The following is a 27,913-nucleotide window of genomic DNA, read 5'->3' on the forward strand; positions in this document are numbered from 1 at the left end:
AATGGAAAGCTAAATGAGGGAAATGACAGAAAAGAAATAGAAACCCAGATGACACCAGAGTAAATGGAAAAGGGGGATATGGGGAGGAGAAAGAAGTTTAGAAAGAAGTTTAGAAACTTCTTTAGAAGTTTATACAAATTAAAACATCATTATTATTATTATTATTATTATTATTATTATTATTATTATTATTATTATTATTATTATAAATATAAATGTACAATTATGAAATGATAGATTGGTTAAAATGGAAAAGAAATTGAAAAGAATTCAAAAGAAGAGAATATATTATTAGACAATTGGAGTTGCTCGGATACCAAATAAGGGAAATATTGTACAACAAAGAAGAAAGAAAAGAGAGAGGAATAGAGGAGGAGAGGGAGAGAGAGGAATGGAAGAAAGGGGAAGGAGAGGAAGAAAGTATAGGGGACAAGAGTAGGAGAGAAGGTGAGAAAGGGGGAAAAGAGGGGAGGAGTGGCAGAGAGGAAGGGGAAGGAGGGGAGAGGAGGGAGGGGAGGGGAAAAAGGAGAAGAAGGTTTGTTGTGAAAGGTGGGGAAAGAAAGGGTAGAAGAGCAACCCCAAATGTAATTAAAATATCTTATTTTTGCTTTCTTCAAAAAAAAAATATGTATGATTATTTATGAACAAGAGAATGTACATTTACAACGTGTATAAGAAATAAAAAAAACTTTTTATCTTTGGGACTTAACAACTAGTTATGCATAGATTGTAGGGTATAATAAATGTGTAACTAACTTAACAACTGCAGTGATTCACTTAACAATTGTGGCAAGAAAGATCTAAAAATGGAGCAACGCTCACAACCACTATCTTGCTTAGCAACAAAAACTTAGGGCTTAAATTTTGGTTGTAAGTCAAGGGCTACGTGAGTTAGTCTTCAATTTAGCACCAGTCACTTAGAAACCATCTGAAGTTATGACGGGCCTCCCCAAGGGTACTTATGAACTTGTTCTGAAAGTCCAATGCAGTGATGAAATGTAAAATTTGTTACCACCGGTTCTGTGGGCGTGGGGTGGGTGGGTAATGTGACTGGTTGTTTTTTTTTTTAACTTTTAAAAGCATTTTTTCTACAACCTCTTCAGCTGAAAAAAATGCTTTTAAAAGGCTCCTCTGACGATCCCAGCTGAGTTGCCCGATCGTCAGAGGCTTTTCTTTTAAAAGCATTTTTTTTTTCCCTTTAAAAGAAAAAAACCTCTGACAATCAGGCAACTCAGCTGGGATCATCAGAGGAGCCTTTTAAAAGCATTTTTACAACCTCTTCAGCTGAGAAAAAATGTTTTTAAAAGGCTCCTCTGACAATCCCAGCTGAGCCGTGTGATTATCAGAGGCTTTTTTTTTAACTTTTAAAAGCATTTTTTTCGGCCGAAGAAAAAATGCTTTTAAAAGTTAAAAAAAAACCCTCTGATGATCGCACAGCTCAGCTGGGCATGGTGGGGCAATGATTTTTGCTACCGGTTCTCCGAACAACCTGCTGCCATCGCTACCGGATTAGGCGATCCGGTCTGAACCGGGAGCATTTCACCCCTGGTCCAGTGGCTGAGAGTCCCTCCCTATGGTCATGTAGCTGAACGTTGGGCGCTCAGCAACTGGTCTGCACTTAGGTTTATTTGCAGCGGCCAATAATGAATGAGTGGTGTACAAACAATGTGTTTATAATACCCTACAATCTATGCATAACTGTGCATTAGTATGACGTACAAATTCATCCAGCTTTGTGAAAGCCTTTTATTAATAGTCCATGCAATATATATGCATGGACTATTAATCAATGGCTTTCACGAAGCTGGATGAATTTGTACGTCATACTAATGCATAGTTATGCATAGATTGTAAGGTACAATAATATATGTAAGGTACAATAATATATGCATGATGGGGGTAGGAGGAGAAATCAAAGCTCTGTTATCCGACTTAATGATTCTGAGTGATGCAGCTTCAAAGATCTTGGAGTAGGATAGGTCTTCATTCATTGCATGTATTTTCATGTGATGAATGCTAATTAGCTCCTGAACAAAATACTAATAATCTATTTAGAGCTTCACTCAATAATTGTTAGGAAGCTGACAGCTACGTTGGAAGGAGGGGTCAAGCAAGGGCCTAGCTTGCAGTCCTTGGAAGGTAGACAAACAGGTGAGATTCTTGTGGTATAGATCAGGGATCTCCAACCTTGGCAACTTTAAGCCTGGAGGACTTCAACTCCCAGAATTCCCCAGCCAGCAAAGCTGGCTGGGGCATTCTGGGAGTTGAAGTACTCCAGGCTTAAAGTTGCCAAGGTTGGAGACCCCTGGTATAGATGGTAGTAAAGTTACTGACTTCTTTATAAATACTGTAGTTCTGGTTGCTTGTACCAGACAATAATGAAATATATTTATTTATTATTTATTTATTTATTTATTTAATTTGATTTTTATACCGCCCTTCTCCCGAAGGACTCAGGGCGGTGTACAGGCAAAATAAAACCAACAATACAAATATACACAATTTAAATACCCTTAAAAAACTTATTCAAAATTAGCCTGATGTTAAAAATCATCGTCAATTAAAACCCCATTTAAAATTGGTAAAATTCCCTTTTAAAATCCAACTAAGCCAGCCCTGCGCGAATAAAAAGATGGGTCTTCAGTTCGCGACGGAATGTCCGAAGGTCAGGTATTTGACGTAAACCAGGGGGAAGCTCGTTCCAGAGAGTGGGAGCCCCCACAGAGAAGGCCCTTCCCCTGGGGGCCGCCAGCCGACATTGTTTGGCGGACGGCACCCTGAGAAGTCCCTCTATGGGAGCGACGGGTCGGTGGGAGGCATGTGGTAACAGCAGGCGGTCCCGTAAGTACCCAGGTCCTAAGCCATGGAGCGCTTTAAAGGTCGTAACCAACACCTTAAAGTGCACTCGAAAGGCCACAGGCAGCCAGTGCAGTCTGCGCAGGAGCGGTGTTACATGGGAGCTACGCGTAGCTCCCTCTATCACCCGCGCAGCTGCATTCTGGACTAACTGAAGCCTCCGAGTGCACTTCAAGGGGAGCCCCATGTAGAGAGCATTACAGTAATCCAAGCGAGAGGTAACGAGGGCATGAGTGACTGTGCATAAGGCATCCCGATCAAGGAAGGGGCGCAACTGCCGGACCAGGCGAACCTGGTAGAAACCATACATCCATCAACCTATTCTCTTGCCTCCTTCAGGTCTAAGATTCACGGGGAGTTTAGAAGTTTAGAAGAATTCATGAGCTTTCCATGAGCTCAAGAATGTCTTTTTGGGAGTAGATATTTTTTCCCCTCATGAGATGTATAATGCAAAATTGTACCCGTCGCTGAAGGAAACTTCACATGACAAAACTGAAAATCACGGTTCATGCCTCAGCGGTTTACCCAACAACATCGTTTCCTGCCCTTCAGCTGGAAAGTTTTGACTTTTATTAGTGAAATAGAGAAGGCACCTTGAAATAAAAGTGTTGTTTTTGTTTTGTTTGTTTCCCACAGCCTAGTCCGATTAAGAAAGAACGCTCTCCGAGGCCGCAGAGTTTTTGTCATTCTTCCAGTATTTCTCCTCAGGACAAAATGGCTCTTCCCGGTCTTAGCGCTCCACGAGACAAACAGAGACTGTCCTATGGCGCCTTCCCACATCAGATTTTTGTCTCTGCCAGCATCGACTCTTCCACTTCGCCAACAACTGTAGATGGGCCCCCACTTCCTCCAAGAAATGCTGGAAAAGGTATTTGTTCGGCACTGTTGTGAGTGTTGCAGGAATGGGGCGTGATTGCTGTTTTGCCCCCAATCCTATAGAAACTTAATTGTTTAATTTTAGCTTTCTGAAAGAGGATTTTCAAATGGTTTGAGCAACGCTGGTGATGAGTAGCAATTCATTTCACTAGGCGTATTTACAGAAGTGTAAACAACTTATTTCTCTTTTATGTTTTTTATAGAGCTGAGTAACATATTAAAAGGACATTGCAGCAAGGCTATAAATTCCAAAATTTGTGGACAACAACTTATATAGGCAGGCATTAATGTTTTGCAATTATATAACTATAAAACTATGGGGTTTTTTTCAGTAAAGTAGCATGCAATATTAAAAACTCCAGAAAAAGAGCATGTTTATAACCAGATAAAGACAGATAAAGAAAACTTTTGCTGAGTGACATCTTCATACAATATTTTTAGATTCCTCTAGTTATTCTGTTAACATACATAAGTCTTTTTCAAACTGCAGTTTTAAGACGTCAACTCACAGAATTCTTCAGCCAGCAATATCTCAAGTAAATGTTTTGAGCATAGATCGCCACAAAACGAGCATGGCGGCTCCTGCGTTAAGAAAGCTGGGCTGACAATTGGCAGTCTCGTGTTCGGGACCCGTTGCTACTGCGGGACGTGTTGAGCTCCTGTCATACGCTCTGGCTCCAGCCAGCCCAGCAGTACAAAAGCTTCGTGGTGATGCAAAAGGAGCCCCCAACTGGGTGTCCCCTGGGCAACGATGTTGTCACTGGCCAAATCCTTTCACCACGGAAGCCCTTTGATGCTTCCAACATGGATGTATTAATAGTAGTACTCCCAAAACAGCTACTTTTGTGCATACCGACTGAGGTTGTAATGAACAGGTAGCAGAGTATTTTTCCAAGCAATTAAATGACCCCACTCTTTTTCCATCCAGGAAGATAGAATAAAATTCAGAGGCTTGGCAACCAGCATGGAATTTGCATAATTCTGGGGTCATATTATCACCATTTGCAACCTTCCAGGGCAGCTTCCGACAAAGTCAAGACGGGATTTGTTTAAGGACTGCAATTTTTTTGCAGTGAATCACTTAGCATCCAGTGCAAAAAAAGTTTTGAGCATTGGGAACCATGTTCACTTAACAGCGATGGAAAGTCTCAGTGGTGGGATTCAAATAATTTAACAACCGATTCTCTGCCTTAATGACCAGCTAGGTAGGCATGGCTCGGTGGTCATGTGACCGTGTGGGTGTGGCCAACTCAACATCACTCATATCGATGGGTGCTTCACCTTAGCTGTTACAATGTAATAAGGGTTAACCGGAGAGGCAGTTTCTGTAAGCAGGGCAATAAAAATTAGGCTAGAAACAACACCAGAATGTTTCAGTTCCTTACAGTATTAGCCCTGTAAAGTGGGAAAAAACAAAATAAGATTTATTCCAACAACCAGTTCTCCCGAATAGGTGCGAACTGGCTGAATCCCACCACTGGAAGTTCTCTTAATTGTTGTCATAAGTTGGGGAATAACAGTATAATTATTTTTAGGCATAGATCCCTTCTCTGCAATTGCTATTCTCACCTGACAAATCAGAATGAGAAAAGGGCTACAGTCAGAGATAACTATATTGATGGGATATATTTAAGAGATCCGTAATTCTTTGTTTTAGTGGTTGCACTAGTACAAGCAGACTACATTGAGAGGAATCGCTCTGCTGACACTAAATTCAAGCATTCTTGAAATAAAAAGGAATGCTTGTGTTTAGAAACTTCTACACATGTATTAACAAATACTTCTGAATATTTTTAGTAATACCAGGAATGGTCCACCTTTTTTTATAGCAACTACAGATAAAATTTCAAAAGTATATATTGGCTCCTAATTGAATTAAATGTTGGTGAAACTACCATAAAGTAGATAAAACCCTTAGAGGATTCTTAATTAGCATGAAAACAGGAAGTATGTTTAACATCAGTGACACCTAATTCTGGTAAGAATTTCAAGCAAAGCTTGAAAATATTCAGTGAACCATTATATTCAGTGAACCATTGCTAAGACTATAAGCTGAAGGGTGCATTCTCTAATCTTTGACTTGTGCGCTTCAAGGTTTTGGTTACCACCTTCAAAGCGCTCCATGGCTTAGGGCCCGGGTACTTACGGGACCGCCTGCTGTTACCTTATGCCTCCCATCGACCCGTACGCTCTCACAGAGAGGGTCTCCTCAGGGTGCCGTCCGCCAAGCAATGCCGGCTGGCGGCCCCCAGGGGGAGGGCCTTCTCTGTTGGAGCACCTACGCTCTGGAACGACCTTCCCCCCGGTTTGCGCCAAATATCTGACCTTCGGACCTTTCGCCGGGAATTAAAAACTCACTTATTTATTCAAGCGGGACTGGACTGACTGATTTTTTAAATTCCAAATTTTAAAGTTTTAATCCTTTGTAATTTTATATGGGGTATTTTAGGTTAGGTCAATCTGACGGTTTTAATTCGGCCACTATTGAATAGGTATTTTTAATTGATATTTTAACTTTGTATACTTGCTGACTTTGCTTGTCGGAAAAAGGGGGATCTCAGGACCCCGGGACACTGCAGCTGTCATAAACATGAACCAGTTGCCAAATGTCTGAATTTTGATCACGTGACCAGGCGGATGCTGCAACAGTTGTCTGAAAAATGGTCGCAAATCACTTTCTTTTTTCAGTGCCGTTGTAATTTTTAACAGTCACTAAATGAACTATCGTAAGTGGAGGACTGCCTGTATCCCCAAGTCTAACCTGGAAGCATTCTTAGAAAATAAAGTGAATAGATGATACCAAACAGCATCCCTTATCAGAGACCGCTTAGCTTTTTTTTATTATTATTATTATTTGCATTTATATCCCGCCCTTCTCCGAAGACTCAGGGAGGCTTACACTATGTTAGCAATAGTCTTCATCCATTTGTATATTATACACAAAGTCAACTTTATTGCCCCCAACAATCTGGGTCCTCATTTTACCTACCTTATAAAGGATGGAAGGCTGAGTCAACCTTGGGCCTGGTGGGACTAGAACCTGCAGTAATTGCAGGCAGCTGCTGTTAATAACAGACTGCATTAGCAGTCTGAGCCACAGAGGCTTTGGCTAGCAAACTTGAAACCTAGGCCTAAGGAATCTTTATTGCAAGCAAGGAGAAGGAACTTTGTTGATTGCCTTTGCACATGCTCCTATACACATGGTGATTCAAACCAGGGGTGAAATGCTACCAGTTTGGGCCAGTTCTCCCGAACCATTGGTAAAAAACACTACCGGTTCGGGCAAATAGGTAGTAAAAAAACCGCTTTAAAATATTTTTTTAAGGGTTCCTATGATTGCGCGGCACAGCTGATTGTCACAGCTGATCGTTGGAACTTTTAAAAAACTTTTTTTAGTTAAAAAATGCTAAAAAAAAAAGTATAAAAAAAAAGTTGGCCATGCCCACCCAGTCACATGACCCTCCCACCAAGCCACACCTACAGAACCAGTAGGGAAAATTTTTTGAATTTCACTACTGATTCGAACCCATAGCTTTCCATCCTTTTCATAAATGAGCTATCTTGCTTTATGGTAGCTCTGAAGGGAAGGTCAACTTTAGTCATGTCCAACTATGACAGACACCTAAAAGAGATGAAACACACACACACACACCCCGGGTCAATTGATAATATGCTTCCTCTTGAGCAATGGACACAATTAGATTTAATCTAATTAGTCTGTCATTCAGGGGGTATACATTGCCTTGTTTCAAATAAATTGGTTTAATTGACCTTTTTTTTTAATTTGAATTTATATCCTGCCCTTCTCCGAAGACTCAGGGCGGCTTACACTATGTCAAGCAATAGTCTTCATCCATTTGTATATTATATACAAAGTCAACTTATTGCCCCCCCCCCCGACAATCTGGGTCCTCATTTTACCTACCTTATAAAGGATGGAAGGCTGAGTCAACCTTGGGCCTGGTGGGACTTGAACCTGCAGTAATTGCAAGCAGCTATGTTAATAACAGACTGTCTTAGCAGCCTGAGCCACCAGAGGCCCTTGCAAAGAAGGACATTGCAAAGAAGCCGGTGATTACGGTTAACAAACCATGGTTGCCTAATCTGACTTGCACTTCTTTATCAGGGTGTTAATCAAGCTTAATAGAATGAAGGGAGATATAGTGTTTGGTTAGTTGCTTAGTATGTACACCACCCAAAAATGAATAGTTTGATTAAATCTATTTCATTGATGTGTTTTGCTTGAGTGGTATGGTGGCCTAGAGGTGGAACTCTCATCTCACAGTCAGGAGGCTGCAAGTTCGATCTTAGGTAGAGGCAGATATTTCTCTCTCTGGGCACAATGAGAATATCTCTGCTGTGAACTCCGCATTGGCGACAGGAAGGGCATCTGGCCAGTAAACAGTCAGCTCCGTTCAGTTTTCCCAACTCCACCCCCAGTGCAAGGGATTACGGGGTCATTAAAAATGACTAATAATAATGATGATGATAATGTATTTGCTTATAATCCTACAGCCAGTTGTTTTCTAGAGGAATAGTGAGTCAAAGCAAAAGTATAAATAATCTGAAATTAATATAAAAACAAACAACAGATATAATTGTTAAAAAATATCTATTCCAAGACTAAACCTTGCTAAATCTATCTGTTAAAGATATGTTGCTCAATTCAAGTGACGTTCAACATAGATAAACGCATGATCAAGAGTAGTCTATTTCACAATGATAAATCATTGTTCTACTTGGCTTGTTAGGGTTTTGAACTTGGGGTCTTTACTGCATTAAATCTGTACTCTTGGCTGTCGGCACTTTTCTTTTAGATTTAACATTAGATATAATAAGTTAAATGATTGCTTAGGTTTACTCGTACCAATGTCGATGAATATTTTTATTGGTAAACAATGAGTCAGATCTAGTCTTAATCATATTTATAAAAGACTAACTTTAACGAATGGGATTTACAATAGTAACTGACTTACTCTATGGATAAGACTCAGTATAGTGGAGATTATTTTTATGGGACATAATCACCATTTAAATAATAAACCCTTTGCATTAGCTCTATTACCGAAATTTAAGATTCAGGCCAGAGATGATATTTTTGTTTAATATTTGTATTTTTAAATGTACGAATATATTCCACCCAGTTATTCTTAAGTTACATCTGCTGAAATAATGGGTTTAATATTCTAATGAATGTTATGTCAGTGACATTTTATAATGGGTTTAAGTCAGAGGCGGTATTCATTTATCTTCGCTACCGGTTCGCAAATGTGAGCACCAGCGCCACCTCCGCGCATGCGCAGGACCTTCCGCGCATGCACAGACCATCAAAAATGTGGATAAATGGGATGTGATTACATCTGGGCGGGTGGGTGGAGCCTCCCTCAGCTGCCGCTACCAGTTCGCCTGAAATAGAGAGAACTGGCTGAATACCATCCCCTGGTTTAAGTGTCATATAAGCCCGTTGATTTACGAATGAAGGCAAATATACGTGTCCCTAGATAATGTTGCAGGATCCAATCCGGGTCGGTCCACTGGGACCAGAGGTTTTGTCTTCCGAGTTTTTGGACTCATGCTGGAGCCCAGCCCATTCTGGTCTCTCTCACCAGAATGTATGAGGCACATTTGGGTGAAAGCGAAGTTTCCTGAGAATGGGCTACAACACGAATCTGAAAGATGAAGATGAAATCTCTAATCCCGTTGACCGACCCAGATTGGATTCAGTGGATTTACTTGGTTATTACATGTAAACTTCTCTTCCCGCACCTTAATATCTTTAAATTTCTTTGTGTTGCCTTCTCTCTGAAACCGTGTGTATGTCTCTACGCGTGTATCTGCTTCTCCCGTCACAGTAAAAGTTAATCGTAGGAAAAGAATTTTGCATTTTTTTGGGAATGTCCGATTGCTGTTTCCCCCCACCCCCCCCCAGTCCTTTGCTGTATTTTCCTCTTATCTGATTTTGAGTCTTCTGTGTGTTGTATTGATGTTAACCCATCTTTGTGTTGATAAAGAAGATATTTGTTTATCTCCACAGGTCCAACATGTCCTCCTTCAACTCTCCCATTAAGCACTCCAGCCTCTAGTGGCAGCTCCACCCTGTCTAAGAAGAAGCCCCCTCCCCCACCCCCTGGACACAAAAGAACCCTATCAGACCCACCCAGCCCACAACCACATGGGCCCCAGAATAAGGCCCAAATGTCTTGGGGTGAGTTATAATCATATTCATACTGATTTAGTTTCAACACTTATAGGAGAAGAACAGGTAGAGGCTGGGGATGGAGTCAAGAGAGGAAGCAGCCTGGAATCATTATGTTCCCACAAATGATCCAAGTCCAGATCCCCCTTGAATTCCATTAACTCTTATCTAATGGCAATTTAGCCCTGACTGTTAATTGATTAGATCCTCATTATGATTTAGTGTAGTTGGAGATTAAATTGCCATCCTGTAGGAGATCCTAGTTCTAACTGGTGTCTTCTGTTATGGTTTGATCTTTTGGAAAATATGATTTCCACTGTGTGATGTCTTGACAAATCTTTACGTTACTGTGTGTCTGGAGTCCTCCTACGTGGAAGAATATAAAAACAAATGCAAAATGGAAACAGGTAAAAAAACAACTATAAGAGCTTAACATTTGAAAGTTCAAGCTGTGGTTGCAATTCTCTACAACTTTAGAACCAACTATGGTTGGATATGATGTTTTAATTGAGCTGGAACCACTGATTGTAAATTAGATGCTGCCACAGACATTTTAGAGTTACCCCAAAGTCTTATAGCTCTTTTTCCCCCCCTGAAACTTGTGATAGATATAAATTTATGACCTCCTTATAAAGCCAAGAAGTTTGTTAGGATAACAGTCTTTGAATTAGTATATATTTTGTGTTGGGAGATGAGGAGACAGTCAGTTTTGAAGCATTTTAGGAAACCTATTGTCGTCCAGCTGTTGACCTTACTCTAACACATGAATTTTCTGTTGTGTGGAAAATGGTTTAAATTAGCATTTTGTAATGCTAAAAAAGAGATTAATAAAAACAGGATGTTTCAGTTATAGTTTCAGAACGCTTCAGAGGCCTTAAATTTTTACTTGATTAAATTATGATTCTGTGCATTAGGTTATCTGTTTTTAATTTTAGCTCTAAAAAAGGATCTAAGGATTGTTTGAAGCACATACTTTATTGTGAATGGTTTTGAAGTCCAACAGCATAAAGATTAGTAAACTGAAAACTCTTAGCAGTTGATTTATGTTCAACATTTTAAAAAGTTCTAAAGAACTTTTTAAAACTTGTAAAACAGAATTTATTAAAAAGAACACAAGTTCTAAAGTAATACTTTAGTAATACTGAAAATTAATAGAAATGGAACATTGATTCAAAACAGTGAAGGCTGAAATTTTTAATCAGTGGCGCTGTAGATGAGTGGACTTTATATCAGATTAAAAATCTAATCTATAAGGTTGTCAGCAGTTGCTACATATTCAAGTGTCTTATACATTAGTGCAGGTGACATATGATGATAGCCAAATATAATTCTAGATTTACACAGAATGTAGTTCTTCCCAGAATGTAGTTCAGTGCAAAACAGCTGAACAGGAATTTGTTGAATTATATATTGTTTTGACTACCAAATTATATTTATTTATATCCCTTTACTATTTTTTAAAAGTAACCCAAGGTGGTGAACATACTTAAAACTCCTACTAATTTTCCCACAACAACTTTGTGAGGTGAATTGGGCTGAGAGAGCGTGATTGGCCCAAAGTCACCCAGCTGGCATTCATGCCTAAGGCGGGACTAGAATTCACTCTCCTGGTGATTGGCTCACAGTCACCTAGCTGGCTTTCATGAGTAAGGTGGAATTTGAACTCATGGTCTCCCACTTTCTAGCTAGCCTAGTGCCTTAGCCGTTAGATCAAACCTGAACATAATTAAACAGCAGAAGAAAGATAAAAAAAAAATTGACTATAAATTACAGGACAGCTTCTGAATCTGTAGTAACAGTGGCAAGTGAAGAACGGAATATGGAGATATTGTATTGTGCATTGTTTTTGGTGTTAGTCAGTGTATTTACAGTTTTCATGTGATGAATGAGATCACCTGTACTTTGTTTGTTTTTATGACCTCAGTTGTTTGTAATTTTTTGTGTACGTTTTGAATTTTAAGTAACTTTTTGATTAGAAATGGAGGAGTGAGTATATACAAGATGAGTTTCAACACCCTCTATAGGGGTTCTTAAAAGTTTGTGAACCCTTTTAAATGTGTGCATAATTTCAATATTTGTACTGTACATAAACATGAGCTAAAACATTGTCTGTTCTCCACACAAGTCCTAAAACTAGATAAAAGAAAACACAAATATGTAGCTTTGGAGCATTTTCCCCCCAATCAAGAAATTAAAATATAATATTTTTTAACTGATTGGTATAATTTTGTTCTCCTCTTTTAGGATTTGGGTGGAGAACAGATCAAGCTTTAGGTCGTATTCATAAAAAAAAATACTGAGAATTCAAAAGGGTTCACAACCTTTTAAGCACCAGTTTATACCTTTCCTATTTCTAATATTCTGGAGTATTCCACTTTCTTGTCAACTTTTCTAACTGTTTAAGGCCATTTTCTTTAAGAGTTTCTCTCTGTATCATCTTCTAGTAGTCCTTCCGCCTTGACTTCCATGCATTTTGACTGGTCTGAACTTCTTGAGATCTCCCCATTCTGATTTCTGCTCTTGGCTCTCCAGATTATGGAAGCTTTGATGAAGAAAAGGATTACAGTTTTAGACATCCTAAATCAGCAGGGAACATGGTGCACATTTCTAGTACTTCTGGATAATACACCCTCCAAAAACCATTTTTATTTACAGCATCCAAGGCTAACTCGAGTCTATCGGAGTTGGGCAACCTATAAATTAATCAACTGATGAAATCAATCGCATAGAACATTTGCCTTCCCCACATGTCCTTAAATTTTAATATTTGGTTTCAATTTATGTTTTAATGTAGATTTGTTTATGACTATAAGATGCCCAGAGTTACCTTATGCTAATATGGGCAGCCAACAAATTATATAGGTAGACAAATTTGATAGGTAGGTGGGTGGGTGGGTGGATGGATGGATAATGATAGACAAACAAATATGATATAGAATAAGAATAGCATAGCATAGCATAGCATAGCACAGAACAGAACAGAATAGAATAGAATAACAGAGTTGGAAAGGACCTTGGAGGTCTTCTAGTCCAACCCCCTGCTTAGGCAGGAAACCCTACACCACTTCAGACAAATGGTTATCCAACAACTTTTTAAAAACTTAAAAACGTCCAGTTTTGGAGCATAGAGTTGGATAGATGGATTGATATATGCAATAAATTGATAGAAAAATAAATTTGAGATATAGACAGATCAATTGATAGATAAGATAAACGATAGATAGATAGATAGATAGATAGATAGATGGATGGGTGGATGGATGGATGGATGGATGGATGGATGGATGATTGATAGATATTGTGCTTCCCCGAAAATAAGACTGAACTGGAAAATAAGCCCTAGCATTTTTCAGGATGCTCATAATATAAGCCCTACCCCAAAAATAAGCCCCAGTTAAGATAATCAGCCAGAGGGACAAATTTTACTGTATTTTCCTGAAAATAAGCCCTAATGTGTCTTTTGGAACAAACATTAATATAAGACCAGGTCTTATTTTTGGGGAAACACAATCAATGATAAGAGATAGAGGTAGAGACAGTGATGTAGATACGATAGACAGGCAGGCTCTGAGATGCAGTCAGTGTTGAATGATGGCAAACTGGCGGCCCACAGGCCGGATGTGTCTCATGCAGGCCACATCCACCCCAGCTCCACAAAGGGGAAAAACGTTGCGAGAAGTCACAGGACAGCAACACGATGCCACGAGTTTGACACCTGTGATGTAGATGAAATAGAGTTTGACATTAGGTTGAATTGAGTGTTTCATTTTGAATACGCTTTCGTCCTTAGCAGTCTGATTTTTATTGTCTCAAATTACAGATAGTCCTCAACTTACAATCATTTTTTTTAGTGACCGTTCAAAGTTACAACGGCACTAAAAAAAAAAGTGACTTACGACCGTCTTTCACATTTATGATTGTTGTAACATCCTCTCAGTTACATGGTCAAAATTCTGACACTTGGCAAACGGTTCATATTTATGATGTTTGTGGTTGTCCCGAGGTCATGTAATCCCCCTTTTGCGACCTTCTGACAAGCAAAAGTCAATGGGGAAGCCAGATTCGCTTAACAACCGGGTTACTAACTTAACAACTGCAGTGACTCACTTAACAACCGTGACAAGAAAAGTTGTAAAAAGGGGGCCAAAACTCCCTTAACTGTCTTACTTGACAACATAAATGTTGGGTTCAATTGTGGTCGTAAGTTGAGGACTACTTATAATGTGTTGAAAAGCAATGCACCTTTTGCTTTAAATCATTATAGATAAGAATATATATCCAAATCTTTATACTACTTCTACTATGGATTCTATTCTATTTAAAGTCACGGCTGCTACATTTAAAATATTTAAATGTTCAATATTCTTACTTTTAGGTAATGATCTGGGTCCGCCAGCCACCAAAACGGCAAACAAGTTCGAAGGGATGTCTCAACAGTCAGGGTGAGATATTTATGTGTTGACCTTACTTTTTATGCTTAACTGTCATCACACAAACTGTGTAAAAGTAGAAACAATTTTCATGTTGCAAAGGATTTTATATACACACGTACAAACACACACAGACATGCATTCCTATCCCCTTTTTCTTAGCTTCTTTTAGCCATTGCATAGTTTGCCTTCGACGGTAGTCCTTGATTCAACAAACATTCGTTTAACGGCGGCTCACAGTTATGATGCCCTTGGAAAAAGCGGTTTATGATCCATCCTTGAAATTACAATTGTTGTACCGTCAGAGGTGGCTTCAGCCGGTTCGGAACAGTTTGGGCGAACCGGTAGTGGCGACTGCGAGTGCCGCCCCTGCCCATCTGCCCATCCGCCCTAGCGTAAAGACGCCCTATTTAGCCACATTTTCGAGGCCGGGCGCATGCACGGAAGGTGGGCAAGCATACAAAGTGAGTGTGCGCGCATGTGACGAACCGGTGGTAAGCATTTCTGAAACCCATCGCTATGCACCATCCCCGCAGTCACACCACAGTCTCGACAACCAACCCACATTGACAAAATTTGCAGTGTCTTGTGGTCTCACAATTGGTGTTTGTGACCTTTCTTAAGTGACTTCCGACAAGCGAAGTCAATCAGAGAAGCTGGATTCACTTAAAGACCGTATGGTTTGCTTAGTAAGCGCGGTAAAAATAATAAATGACACTGTTAAGATTTTCAGTCTGAATATGTTTACGCTGGCCATCTGGTGGATGCCTCTATTCCAAATATTAGGCTTTAAAAAAAAAAATTTCAAGTTTTTTATTTTATATTATTTATACTTATCAATGCATGAATAGTGTGATACGTGGATATCATACAGTGATGGGTTTCAAAAAAATTTACTACTAATTCTGTGGGCGTGGCTTAGTGGGCGTGGCAGGGGAAGAATACTGTAAAATCTCCATTCCCACCCCACTCCAGGGAAAGGTTACTGCAAAATTCCCCTTTCCTCCCGATCAGCTGGGACTCAGAAGGCAGAGAATAGATGGGGGCGGGGGCGGGGCCAGTCAGAATTTTTACTAACAGTTCCCTGAACGACTCAAAATTTCTGCTACCGGTTCTCTAGAACTGGTCAAAACCTGCTAAAACCCACCCCTGGTATACATTTTAATACAAATATATATAATATTATTACTCAGTTATTACATTTCATTTTCATGGTTTCATATTGTTTAAACATACCTAATAGTACTGCCCTTCAATTTCTTAACCTCCCTCTTATTATTATATATATCTTATTATATTAATATACATATTCTAGTATTCCTCTCTTATTTCTATCTGTATTTTAACTTTTTTTCCCCATGTCACCATAATATTCAAAGATGTTTCTTTTCTATCTTCCATCTTTCACCTGCTTTGTTATTCATATTTCCCTTATTTAGTTCTTCACATCTATTTATATTAATGTTTCATCCATCATTCTTCTTTCTTTCATTGTTCAGTGTTTCAATGTACACTTCTAATACCAATCACAATCATTTAAACATATAGAGTAAATCTATTCATGTTCTTTCCAATCATCCAATCCATGTAATTCTACGATTAATACACATGCATACATTAAAATATAAGCTTTTTATATTTTATGGCTTTTTAAAATAATAATAATGATTATTATTATTTACTTTATTCATTAAAAATGAAACTCAGTCAACTGAGCATTCAAAAATACATCACAAATAGCATTGACTGGTGCTAATGGTTGATACTGGTTGCTGCCAGCATCCTATTTGTTGTTGTTGTTGTTGTTGTTGTTGTTGTTTTTGTTATAGAATTTAACCCCTTGTGTATTTCTTCATCAGCACCGGGACTGCTAAGACTGCCCTGGGCCCAAGAGTGCTTCCCAAACTACCTCAAAAAGGTAAGGCTGATCATGAAGCAAGCTAAGCAGGGTCAGACAAGGTTAGTCTTGGAATGGGAAACTGCAAGAATATCCTAGGGCTGTAAGTTAAATGAGAACTTGAGGTGGGGGGGGGAATACCATGAAAGAACTTCATTATTAAGAACTGTCGAAGTTGACTCAAGGGGGATTTTGTGTGAGCATGTATTATGCTGAGTGGTTTTCACTTCAAAAAAAAACACACCTGGATAATCTAAGGTAGGATAGTGAATGAATGTAGGAGCCCTATAAAGTCTGAGAGAGAGAGGGGGAGAGAGAGAGACACAGAATTCCATTGAAAGATAGTTTGAAATAAAACCAGGAGTGGGATTCAGCCAGTTCGGGCGAACCGGATGCTAATTTTACATCTGGTTCGCCAAACCGGTGGTTGCAAGGACTTCCCGACCCCACCCACTCTGCCCTGCCCCTCCCAGGAGTCTCCATGTGGCCCATTTTGGATGCCAGGTAAGTGCAGCGCCTGCGCGGAGGCTCTGGGAGGGTGAAAAACGGGCCTCCCAGAAGTTCCGGAAGTCTGATAATGGGCTCATTTCCAGACTCCAGAGGGCCTCCGGAGCCGGAGGGAGGCTATTTTCATCCTCCCAGAGGCTTGAAGAAAGCCTCCAGAGCTTGGGGAGGACAAAAATGCCCCCCTACCATGGTGGAGGAGTAGGCCACGCCCACCCAACAACCAGGCAGAGAACTGGTTGCTAACATTTTTAAATCCCACCCCTGAATAAAACTATTTTGCAATCTGCTCTCCATAATTCAACTATTTTAAGAGCCAGTGGGTAGGAATGCAGCTAGTAGAATTTTGCCTTAAATTCTCTTTACGTTCTCTCTTTAAATCCTCTCAGTTCAAAGACTAAACGTTTCATGCGACCAAGGCTTAATTTAAGGGCGACTGCTAAAGATCCATTATGAAACCGTCTTTTTTACTCCCCTTTGTTTACCCACCATAGTTTTTGGTTGGTTAAATTGTTTTGTGGTTTGAAGTAACCCTTCCTCTCTTCTTTCCAGAGGTGCTTTTCCAAAAGGCAATTGGACTTTTTTTTTTTATTTGTATTTATATCCCGCCCTTCTCCGAAGATTCAGGGCGGCTTACACTATGTCAAGGAATAGTCTTCATCCATTTGTATATTTATACACAAAGTCAACTTATTGCCCCCAACAATCTGGGTCCTCATTTTACCTACCTTATAAAGGATGGAAGGCTGAGTCAACCTTGGGCCTGGTGGGACTTGAACCTGCAATAATTGCAAGCAGCTGCTGTTAATAACAGACTGTCTTACCAGACTGAGCCACAGAGGCCCTTACTTTCTTTTTTCCTTCTGAAAATGTTTTGCTTTCTCGTCCAAGAAGTTTCTTCAGTTTCTAAGAAGCTTCTTGGATGAGAAAGCAAAATGTTTTCAAAGAAAAGAAAAAAAAAACACCAAGAAAGTTCATCTGACTTTTGGAAATAAAAACACCTTTGGGACAACCATGACCTGGATGACTGAAAATCTCCATAAACATTTCTCTCTTTTTATATACCTTTGCAAGAAAAAATTAAATAAAACATTGTGCTGTAGAAAAAGAAAGGATAAACGAAAGAACCACAGGTGTTCCTCCTCCCCCACCCCCCACCCCCGTATATATTACATTTGGGCTTTTGAGATTGCATGCTTATCATTTCTTTTTCTGCTGTCAGCGGGTCCCAATATAAATCAATATATTCTGCTCAATAACGTGGCAGTCATAAAATTGCATTGGAGACAGATGGGATTTTGTTTTAACGAAAACGGGAAGGAAAAGAGAAAGGGTTCACAATGTGAAATTCTCACATTGTTTTTTGCTTTCTGTTTCAGTGGCATTACGAAAAATAGAAACGATTCATCTTCCTTCACTAGACAAATCCAGCCACCACTCAGAAATCTTTCAAAAGTCAGCTTCTCTTTGTATCGATCTGCCCCAGAAGCCCCAGCCTGCAGATTTAGCCCCCAAACCAGGAGAATTACCCCCCAAACCCCAACTGGGGGACCTGCCCCCCAAACCCCAACTAGCCGACTTACCTCCGAAACCCCAAATGAAGGATCTCCCTCCGAAGCCACAGCTAGGAGAAACGTTGGCAAAATCTCCTGGTGGGGAGCTGTCCCCCAGATCTCAGCCTCCCGAGGCCAATCAGAAATCACCCAATATGGATCTTTCCCCAAAGATTCAATCGAAAGAGATTGTCCAGAAACAAGCATCTGAAGACTCTGGAGATACAACGCCTGGATCAGCTGAAACCCCTGTGCCACTTCCTAGAAAAATAAACATGGTAGGTAGAATAGCTTCTGCTTTTGATGTTGTGGGCCATGCGATGATGATGGTGAGGTCAATTCAGTCATGTCCAGTGGTGGGATTCAAGTAATTTAACAACTGGTTCTCTGCCATAACAATTTCTTCCAACAATCAGTTTGCCAAACTGCTCGGGAAGTTAACAATCGGTCCTCCTAAAGTGGTGCGAACTGGCTGAATCCCACCACTGGTCATGTCCAACTCTTAATGATTCTGTGAGTTAGGTCTCTCTTTGTTGTGACCCAGGCCCAAGTAGGTAGTAGGAAACCCAGTCAGTGTAAAAACAAACAAATAATAAACAAATAATAAAATTTATTATAACAGCTGAGAATTAACTCATTCTCAGCGTAGTTCAACTAAACTAAAGCAAATTCCTCCCAACACAATTCCTCAGTCCTATCACCAACCTTGATCCAATTAGGCAAACTGCCAGAGGCCTTTCTTGGCAAAAGTTCAGAAGACACCAATACAAAATAAATGCAACAAGACAAAGCTATCAATGTTGTTTTCCGACAAAGAGTCCAAATGCCGTTGCTGGTCTTTTAAGCCTTATGGGAGGGGCCAATCGTCTCTTGGCCCTACTCCCGAGTTGTCCTCTTGGCTTTAGCTGCTCTTGCCTTCTGGCAGCTCTTCTCATGCGTGCATTAGGAACAGGCTCCTCCTGTTCCTCTGCCTCACTACTGTCAGCCTCTGGCGGCTCCGGAGTCCGCACATCATTGCCAGATGGCCCTGGTCCCACCTCAGCCTCCGACGTAGAGCCCTCATCTGGGCCTTCCCCAGCCTCCAGGACTGGCCCATGTTCTTCCTCAGCCTCATCGCTGTCTGACTTGGTTGCCAGCTCCGCAGGCTGCTGGCGGACCGCAACACTGCTTGTCTTTCACTATTGCACTACTTCTGTGAATTGCTCTATACCCGTGATGGCGAACCTATGGCACGGGTGGCCGATGTGGCAATGCGGAGCCATGTCACCTGGCACACGCAGCGTCGCCCATTCCACTTCTGGGTTTCTGGCGCACATATGCACGCGATGATCAGCTGGCCTTTGTGTGTGATGGAAACCAGAAGAGCTGGTCTTCTGTTTTCCGGTGTGAGCATGCATGCCAGCCAGCTGATCGCCGCATGCGCATGCGTGGCAGTAACCAAAAGACCTGCTGGCCGGTGCGCATGCATGTGCCATAAACCAGAGATACATTTTCTGGCCCGCGCATGGCCCCTGGGCAGCTCCTCTTCCTGGTCGTGGGCCAGACATGCGCGCACAAAGTGCTTCCTTTTCAGCAGTCGTTGCCGAAAAGGTTCGCCATCACTGTTCTATACTCTGGCTGGGGTCAGCTTTGATGGTGCCATACAGTTAGTCCTTGACTTACAACCATTCATATAGAGACCATTAGAAGTTACAACAGCACTGAAAAAAGTGAAACGACCGTTTTTTTCACACAACCGTTGTAGCATCCCCAAGGTCAAGTGATCAAAATTTGGATGCTTGGCAACTGGCTCATATTTATGACGGTCGTAATGTCCCGGGGTCATGTGATCCCCTTTTGTGACCTTCTGACAAACAAAAGTCAATAAGGAAAACCAAGATTCACTTCACAACTCTGTTAAGTACTTAACTGCTGCAGTGATTCACTTAACATCCATGGCAAGATAGGTTGTAAAATGGGGCAAAACTCAATTAACAACTGTCTCACTTAGCAACAGAACTTTTGGGCTCCATTGTGGTCGTAAGGCAAGGACTACCTGTAAACCTAAAACAAATAAGCAAACAGATGCTTAGCTGGCCTAATTATTCTCCCGATTTGTATATCTCCAAGCACTGGTATGTTGATTGGTTTAATGCATTTATTGGCATTTGTGTGAATTCAGCATTTCAGATATAGACCTGCACTACGTGATAAATTATACCTATAAAATGTGATGGCTCTGAGAGCAAGAAATCTTTAGGTTTCTAGATCAGGGGTCTCTAACCTTGGCAACTTTAAGACTTGTGGACTTCAACTCCCAGAGTTCCTCAGCCAGTAAACCTGGCTGAGGAACTCTGGGAGTTGATGTCCACAAGTCTTAAAGTTGCTAAGGTTGGAGACCCCTGTTCTAGATGATCAGAAAAGCAAGGATTGTTATAAATTATCCCTGTTCTGAAAGAGACAATTGCATCATCAAGTGGAAAGATTTTGCCAACTCCCTACTCACAAAAGGACCAGACTCATCTCTGTGGCATAGAAACCTGCCCTAGATTTTCTGACTGCATCTGAATACGCTCACTGGTCTTACAATTGGATCTATGATGTCCAGTTTTGGTCACCACACTATAAAAAAGATGTTGAGACTCTAGAAAGAGCAACCAAGATGATGAGGGGACTGGAGGCTAAAGCATATGAAGAACGGTTGCAGGAACTGGGCATGGCCAGTCTAATGAAGAGAAGGACCGGGGGAGACAGGATAGCAATATTTCAATATTTGAGGGGCTGCTACAAAGAAGAGGGGCTCAAGCTATTTTTCAAACCACCCGAAAGCCAGACAAGGAATAATGGATGGAAACTGATCAAGGAGAGATTCAACATGGAAATAAGGAGAATTTTTCTGACAGAACAATCAACCAATGGGACAGAAGTTGCCTTCAGAAGTTGTGGGAGCTTCATGACTGGAAGCTTTCAAGAAAAGACTGGACCACCATTTGTCAGAAATGCTGTAGGATCTGCTTCGACAGAAGGGGTTGGATTAGATCAGGGGTCTCCAACCTTGGTCCCTTTAAGATTTGTGGGCTTCAACTCCCAGAGTCCCTCAGCCAGCAGAGCTGGCTGAGGAACTCTGGGAGTTGAAGTCCACAAGTCTTAAAGGGACCAAGGTTGGAGACCCCTGGATTAGATAACCTACAAGGTCCCTTCCAACTCTGTTGATCGGTAATTCACCATGGCCAACCCACTGTGGGCCAACTCACAGGACAAGAGTTACACTAATATTGCGGAAATGGAATAGAAATAAGAATCATTAAAGAAAGGATGCAAAAGGAGGGACAGGATGACGTGAATGGTAAAACTTAAAATATGTTTTTATCTAGTTTAAATAATCAAATAGAATTATTAAATTGTCCCACAGTGAATCATCCTGCAGTGCATTGGCCGTGGCAAGTTGGCTGTGGTAGATTATCCCATTCTGCTTACAATTAGCAACCTAAATCCCACCCCTGTAGAGCTGCTGATCCAGTTCTACAGAGGAATTATTGAGTCGGTCATCTGCATCTCTGTAACTCTCTGGTTTGGTTCTGCAACCCAACAAGACAGACAGAGACTTCAGAGGAGAATTAGAACTGCAGAAAACACAATGGCTACCAACCTGCCTTCCACTGAGAACCTGTATACTGCAGGAGTCAAAAAGAGGGCCGTGAAAATATTTACAGACCCCTCACATCCTGGACATAAACTGTTTTAACTCCTACCCTCAAAACGACGCTATAGAGCAGGGCCACCAACCTTTCGGACCTCAGGGACCACTAAATTCATAATTTTAAATCCCGAGGACCACTAATATGAATTTTAAAAAAAGATAAATAGTATTTAGTGCAATATAAAAAATGCAAATAACTTTTCTGCGGACCACCAAAATTTTCTGGTTGGTGACCACTGCTATAGAGCACTGCACACCAGAACAACTAGACATAAGAACAGTTTCTTCCCAAATGCCATCACTCTGCTGAACAAATAATTTCCTCAACACTGTCAAACTATTTACTAAATCTGCACTACTATTAATCTTCTCATCGTTCCTATCACCCATCTCCTTCCACTTACGACTGTATGACTGTAACTTTGTTGCTTATATCCTTACAATTTATACTGATATTGTTTCCTGATTGCTTATTTGTACCTTATAACTATCATTAAGTGTTGTACCTTATGATTCTTGATGAAGGTATCTTTTCTTTTATATACACTGAGAGCATATGGACCAAGACAGATTCCTTGTGTGTCCAATCACACTTGGCCAATAAAAAATTCTATTCTGTTCTGTTCTGTTCTGTTCTATTCTACTCTAAAGGATAGATATTTTTGTTCCGTCTTAGCTAAAATGGCACCTGTTTGTTTTTATTATTCAGGGAAAGAATAAAATCAGGAGGGTGAAGACAATCTACGATTGCCAAGCAGATAACGACGATGAGCTTACGTTTGTGGAAGGTGAAATTATTATCGTAACAGGAGAGGAGGATCAAGAGTGGTGGGTAAGTATTTTCCCCCCCCTACTTTTAACAGTTAAGTAAAATAAACTTTTGAGGATATAATACATAACAGTATACTAGGTGGTCCTCATTAAACAGCAATTGGGACTGGTGTTTCCATCGCTAAGAGACAGAGTCATAAAGTGCAACATCACATGACCACACGGCTCAGCGATGGGAATTCCGGCACTTTTGGCTGCTGTCATGAAGTAAACCACAGTGGGTCATTAAGGGAGGATGTCACATGATCGCCATTTTTGGCCTCCTGCCTGTTTTCCTATTGACTTGCTTCTAGAAAGCTGTCAGGGAAGGTCAAAAATGAGGATCATAAGACCACACGGATACTGTGGTGGGGTTAAGCACAAGGCCTCATACAACCGTCATTGGTTGCTTTACATTGTTGCATCTGGAAAAAGAAATCTAGGGTTTACATGGCCCCTGGAAATTTGACATGAACCCCATTATCAATATCTATGAAGATTCTCAATCGTCCAGGTCATGGTTGTCCCAAAGGTGCTTTTTTTGCAAGACTGGACTTCCTTGGTTTTCTTTGAAGATGTTTCACTTCTCATCTAAGAAGCTTCTTCAGCTCTGGCTGGATGGCAGGGAACGGAAGGATTTATATTCCTTGTAGATGGAAATGGAAGGGTTTATATTCCTGGGAGACAGGAAATGGAAGGATTTATATTCCTGGGAGACAGGAAATGGAAGGATTTATATTCCTCACAGACAGGAAATGGAAGGATTTATATTCCTTGTAGATAGGAAATGGAAGGATTTATATTCCTTACAGACAGGAAATGGAAGGATTTATATTCCTCAGAAAGGAAATGGAAAGATTTATATTCCTTGTAGATAGGAAATGGAAGGATTTATATTCCTCACAGACAGGAAATGGAAGGATTTATATTCCTTGTAGACAGGAAATGGAAGGATTTATATTCCTGGAAGACAGGAAATAGGATTTATATTCCTTGCAGACAGAAATGACCAGAAGTTTCTTGGATGAGAAGCAAAACGTCTTCAAAGAAAGAAAAAAAAGTCCAGTTGCCTCTAGAAAAAGCACCCTTGGGACACCCATTATCCATACAATTTGTAATCTTTACGTTTGCCAGACCTTGTAAATTCCTGGACAGCTGCGGCAAAGACAGGTTGTACAATGAGGCAAAATCCATTTGACAAATTGTTCTCGCTTAGCAACAGAAATGTTGGGCTGAATTGTGGTCGTAAGTTGAGGACTACCTGTACCGGGGGTGGTATTCACTTACCTTTGCTACCTGTTCGCAAAAGTGAGTGCGCGAGTGCCATCTCCGCACATGCGCAGGGCCTTCGTGCACCCGCAGAGCGTCAAAACCTGGACGTGATGACATCCAGGCGGGTGGGCAGAGCCTCCCGCAGCCGCCGCTACCAGTTCACCCAAACCGGATAGACCCAGCTGAATACCACCACTGACCTGTACCCATGGTGGATGCCTCTCAAACGCTTCCTCCTCGCAAGAATATCTCCTGCCAAATGATGCCTCACAGCCCTTGGTTCTTTATTTGCAGATCGGCCACATCGAAGGAAAGCCGGAACGGAAAGGGGTCTTCCCTGTCTCCTTCGTCCACATTTTATCAGACTAACTCCAGCCAGAAATGTTGAGTATTGCACATTGTTCCTGCAAGTCAGGCTTTAAGCACGAAGCGAGACAGCTGCTGCATCCTTGTAATTCTGTGCATAATTGTGGATATTGATGTATATATATATAACTGCTGTTAACAAGACGAGAAGTCGGTCCTGCCCGTACGGAGGGCTCATCAAACCTGCAATTGTATATAGAAAGTGTTCTTTTGCCATTGCCAGTATTATGGTCATTGTCGGAGCTGGCATGCCTTATTGGGTTGGTCAAGCCATTCTTGGCATCAAGCACTTAAAAAAAAAAATTGTCTGTGTGTATGAACTGCCAGCTTTCTAAATAAACTGTTAGTCCCATTCACTCCCATTCAGCTGTGCAGAATTTACCATCCCTAATAATACATCAGTATTCTCGGAAGTAGATAGCTAGCAGCGTTTCTCTTTTCTCCCCCAAAGGAACAGCAGATATCCATTGACAGCTACCCCACCTGCACCGTCGACAGCTTGTGAAATCCCCTTTCCTTGGTATTCATTTAGAGAAATATATATGTGTGTATGTGTGTGTGTGTCCGATGTATCCATCCAATGAACAGAAATATGCACTAATGCTACAGATAAAACCGGTAGGGTTTTTAGGGTGCGTAGGTCACCTGTTCATGTTTGTATTCTGTAACTTTGGTCTTTTACCTCACTGGGCTCCATCTCAAAGTCTTCAATAAAAAAATTATTCCACCTCGCAAAGGAAACCATGCAAGATTCCTGGCTGTAGGTTTTCTTTCAGGGTCTCCATATAAAGCACATTCCTGTACCGTACCTGCATGGCTTCTTCATATCTCTGCTTATAGTCTCCGTTCGGGCAAATGGCATTTGTCAGCTTTTGTCTTTCGGTTTCAAGTAGGGCAGCTTTGGGGGAGTGATCTCTTTACCACCCAGATCGAAATATCAGCTGATCGGAGTTTTTGCTGGCTAACTCATTGGTTCATTAAGCTATTGGAAGATTTCAACCTTCCTTCCAACTGCGCCGTACCGTTTTCGGGTCACAATATCATTCTCGTATTGCCGCCTGGAGAAATCAAAATCGTTAGCGAAACAATTTAAAAAAAAAATTGTCTGTGTGTATGAACTGCCAGCTTTCTAAATAAACTGTTAGTCCCATTCACTCCCATTCAGCTGTGCAGAATTTACCATCCCTAATAATACATCAGTATTCTCGGAAGTAGATAGCTAGCAGCGTTTCTCTTTTCTCCCCCAAAGGAACAGCAGATATCCATTGACAGCTACCCCACCTGCACCGTCGACAGCTTGTGAAATCCCCTTTCCTTGGTATTCATTTAGAGAAATATATATGTGTGTATGTGTGTGTGTGTCCGATGTATCCATCCAATGAACAGAAATATGCACTAATGCTACAGATAAAACCGGTAGGGTTTTTAGGGTGCGTAGGTCACCTGTTCATGTTTGTATTCTGTAACTTTGGTCTTTTACCTCACTGGGCTCCATCTCAAAGTCTTCAATAAAAAAATTATTCCACCTCGCAAAGGAAACCATGCAAGATTCCTGGCTGTAGGTTTTCTTTCAGGGTCTCCATATAAAGCACATTCCTGTACCGTACCTGCATGGCTTCTTCATATCTCTGCTTATAGTCTCCGTTCGGGCAAATGGCATTTGTCAGCTTTTGTCTTTCGGTTTCAAGTAGGGCAGCTTTGGGGGAGTGATCTCTTTACCACCCAGATCGAAATATCAGCTGATCGGAGTTTTTGCTGGCTAACTCATTGGTTCATTAAGCTATTGGAAGATTTCAACCTTCCTTCCAACTGCGCCGTACCGTTTTCGGGTCACAATATCATTCTCGTATTGCCGCCTGGAGAAATCAAAATCGTTAGCGAAACAATTTAAAAAAAAACAAACAAAACTCTTTCCTGAAAAATAGCAGCTGTGAAGAGAAGCCATGAGAACATCTGGAAGTAGTTTTCTTTCCTGACTTGAAGAGGGCCAAGAGTCTGGCCGCCTCAAGGTTTAATAATAATGTAGGGAGGACCTTGTGGGACCAGTGATTATTAGACTGCTAAAATATCATGACTGCAACTTCAATTCATTCTTTTTTCTTTTTCAATCAAGGTGGTAGTAAGGACAGATTCCTTTTAGCTACATATTTATTTGTTAAGATTATGCATGCTTCAAACACGATTTGAAAGAAAGCTTCTGGCTTTTGCGCAATGGCCACACCTCTCTGCTACACAATCAGGTTGTCTCTGAGATTTCTGCAAGACCCTGAAAAAAAAAAGTGCCACTCCTTGCAATTTAAGGAGCTGGTCCCTTAAAGCAACAGTACATTATTATTATTATTATTATTTTTACAGATTTGCATGGAAGCCTACAAAAGATGTCTGATAAACAGCAGGGAATTGCTGGGCCCTAAACATTTTCAGAACAGATAAATATGGCTTTTGGGGGGAAGAAATGGGTAGAGCTAGTGTTTTGTTACACATTTTGCTGTTTCACTGGGCAGAAACTGGTTAAAAAAAGCTACTTTGCCAAAAGACCCAAGTTTCATTTCCTCTAGAGCAGTCTGTTGAAATTCCTTCTCAAAACAATGCATTTCACTCCAAGCACGAGCTCCAATTAATTGCACGTTAAATCAAATAAACATTAAGTAAGAGTTTAGCAAACCATCCATAGCCAAAGCCATATGGGCTTTTTTATTTTATTTTTTTAAACAATGTTTATTTGAGTGGTTAACTTGCAAAAAAAAAAAAAATCAGTTTAAGAACTCACATGAAAGAAAGCAAAGCAATTATTTAGCTCTTATTGGAAAGTGGCTTTTCAAAGCATTGCTTCTTCCAGGTCACGGACATTTTTGTTCAAAGGTATAAGATGAATGAGTGAGCCTGCTTGCTAATGTCAGTGTTTATAATAAATTAAATTAAATTAAGTTTAATAAACTTAATGCTGTTTATACAACCGCTAGAACAAAAACATGTTAGCACTCCATATTGCTCGTTAAACGTCCTTCCAGTCCATTAAAGGGGAAAACTCATCCGCTTTCTCAATTGTCTTTTAAAACAAACTCAAAATCCATGTTTTAAAAAAAACAAAACACAAACCAGATAAAAGCGAACCTATAAAGATGTGTAAAATGATGTAGAGTCAAATGTCTATTATTTTGTAAGCTTTTTGAAGTAGCATATGGATTTTTTAAATAAAATTTGAGTTCCCTCGGGAACCCAACAGCTGACTTATTTGATTTAGAGTCCATATAGGATAATTAAGATGCAATGTATGATATATAAGGCTGAGTTTTAAGTACAAGGTTCTATTTAAACTCCGGGGCCACTGATCGGCAATTTTGTACATTTCATGATATATTTGGAAAGCCTGCTTGCTTTTGAGTTTTGTTTTGTTTTGTTTCTTTCCCCAGGGAGGAAAGTATGTTCTGGAAAACGATGTGTTATCTTATTGTTGAACAGCAATTGCTATTT

At 40.5% G+C, this 27,913-nt stretch overlaps 1 protein-coding gene across 1 annotated transcript in view; it reads left to right on the forward strand.

The window, feature by feature from the left end:
- The window catches only part of ASAP1 (ArfGAP with SH3 domain, ankyrin repeat and PH domain 1), a 128,762-nt gene extending 103,228 nt beyond the window's left edge, over positions 1–25,534 (forward strand). The window contains exons 23-29 of the mRNA XM_058178499.1: positions 3,493–3,724; positions 9,767–9,937; positions 14,304–14,370; positions 16,218–16,276; positions 18,139–18,590; positions 22,701–22,823; positions 24,368–25,534. Coding sequence (XP_058034482.1) covers positions 3,493–3,724; positions 9,767–9,937; positions 14,304–14,370; positions 16,218–16,276; positions 18,139–18,590; positions 22,701–22,823; positions 24,368–24,442 — 1,179 coding nt within the window. The 3' untranslated portion in view covers positions 24,443–25,534. The remainder of the gene's footprint in view (positions 1–3,492; positions 3,725–9,766; positions 9,938–14,303; positions 14,371–16,217; positions 16,277–18,138; positions 18,591–22,700; positions 22,824–24,367) is intronic.
- Positions 25,535–27,913: the final 2,379 nt, after the last annotated feature.

This window comes from Ahaetulla prasina, chromosome 3 (genome assembly GCF_028640845.1).
Source record: "Ahaetulla prasina isolate Xishuangbanna chromosome 3, ASM2864084v1, whole genome shotgun sequence".
Taxonomy (NCBI): Eukaryota; Metazoa; Chordata; class Lepidosauria; order Squamata; family Colubridae; genus Ahaetulla; species Ahaetulla prasina.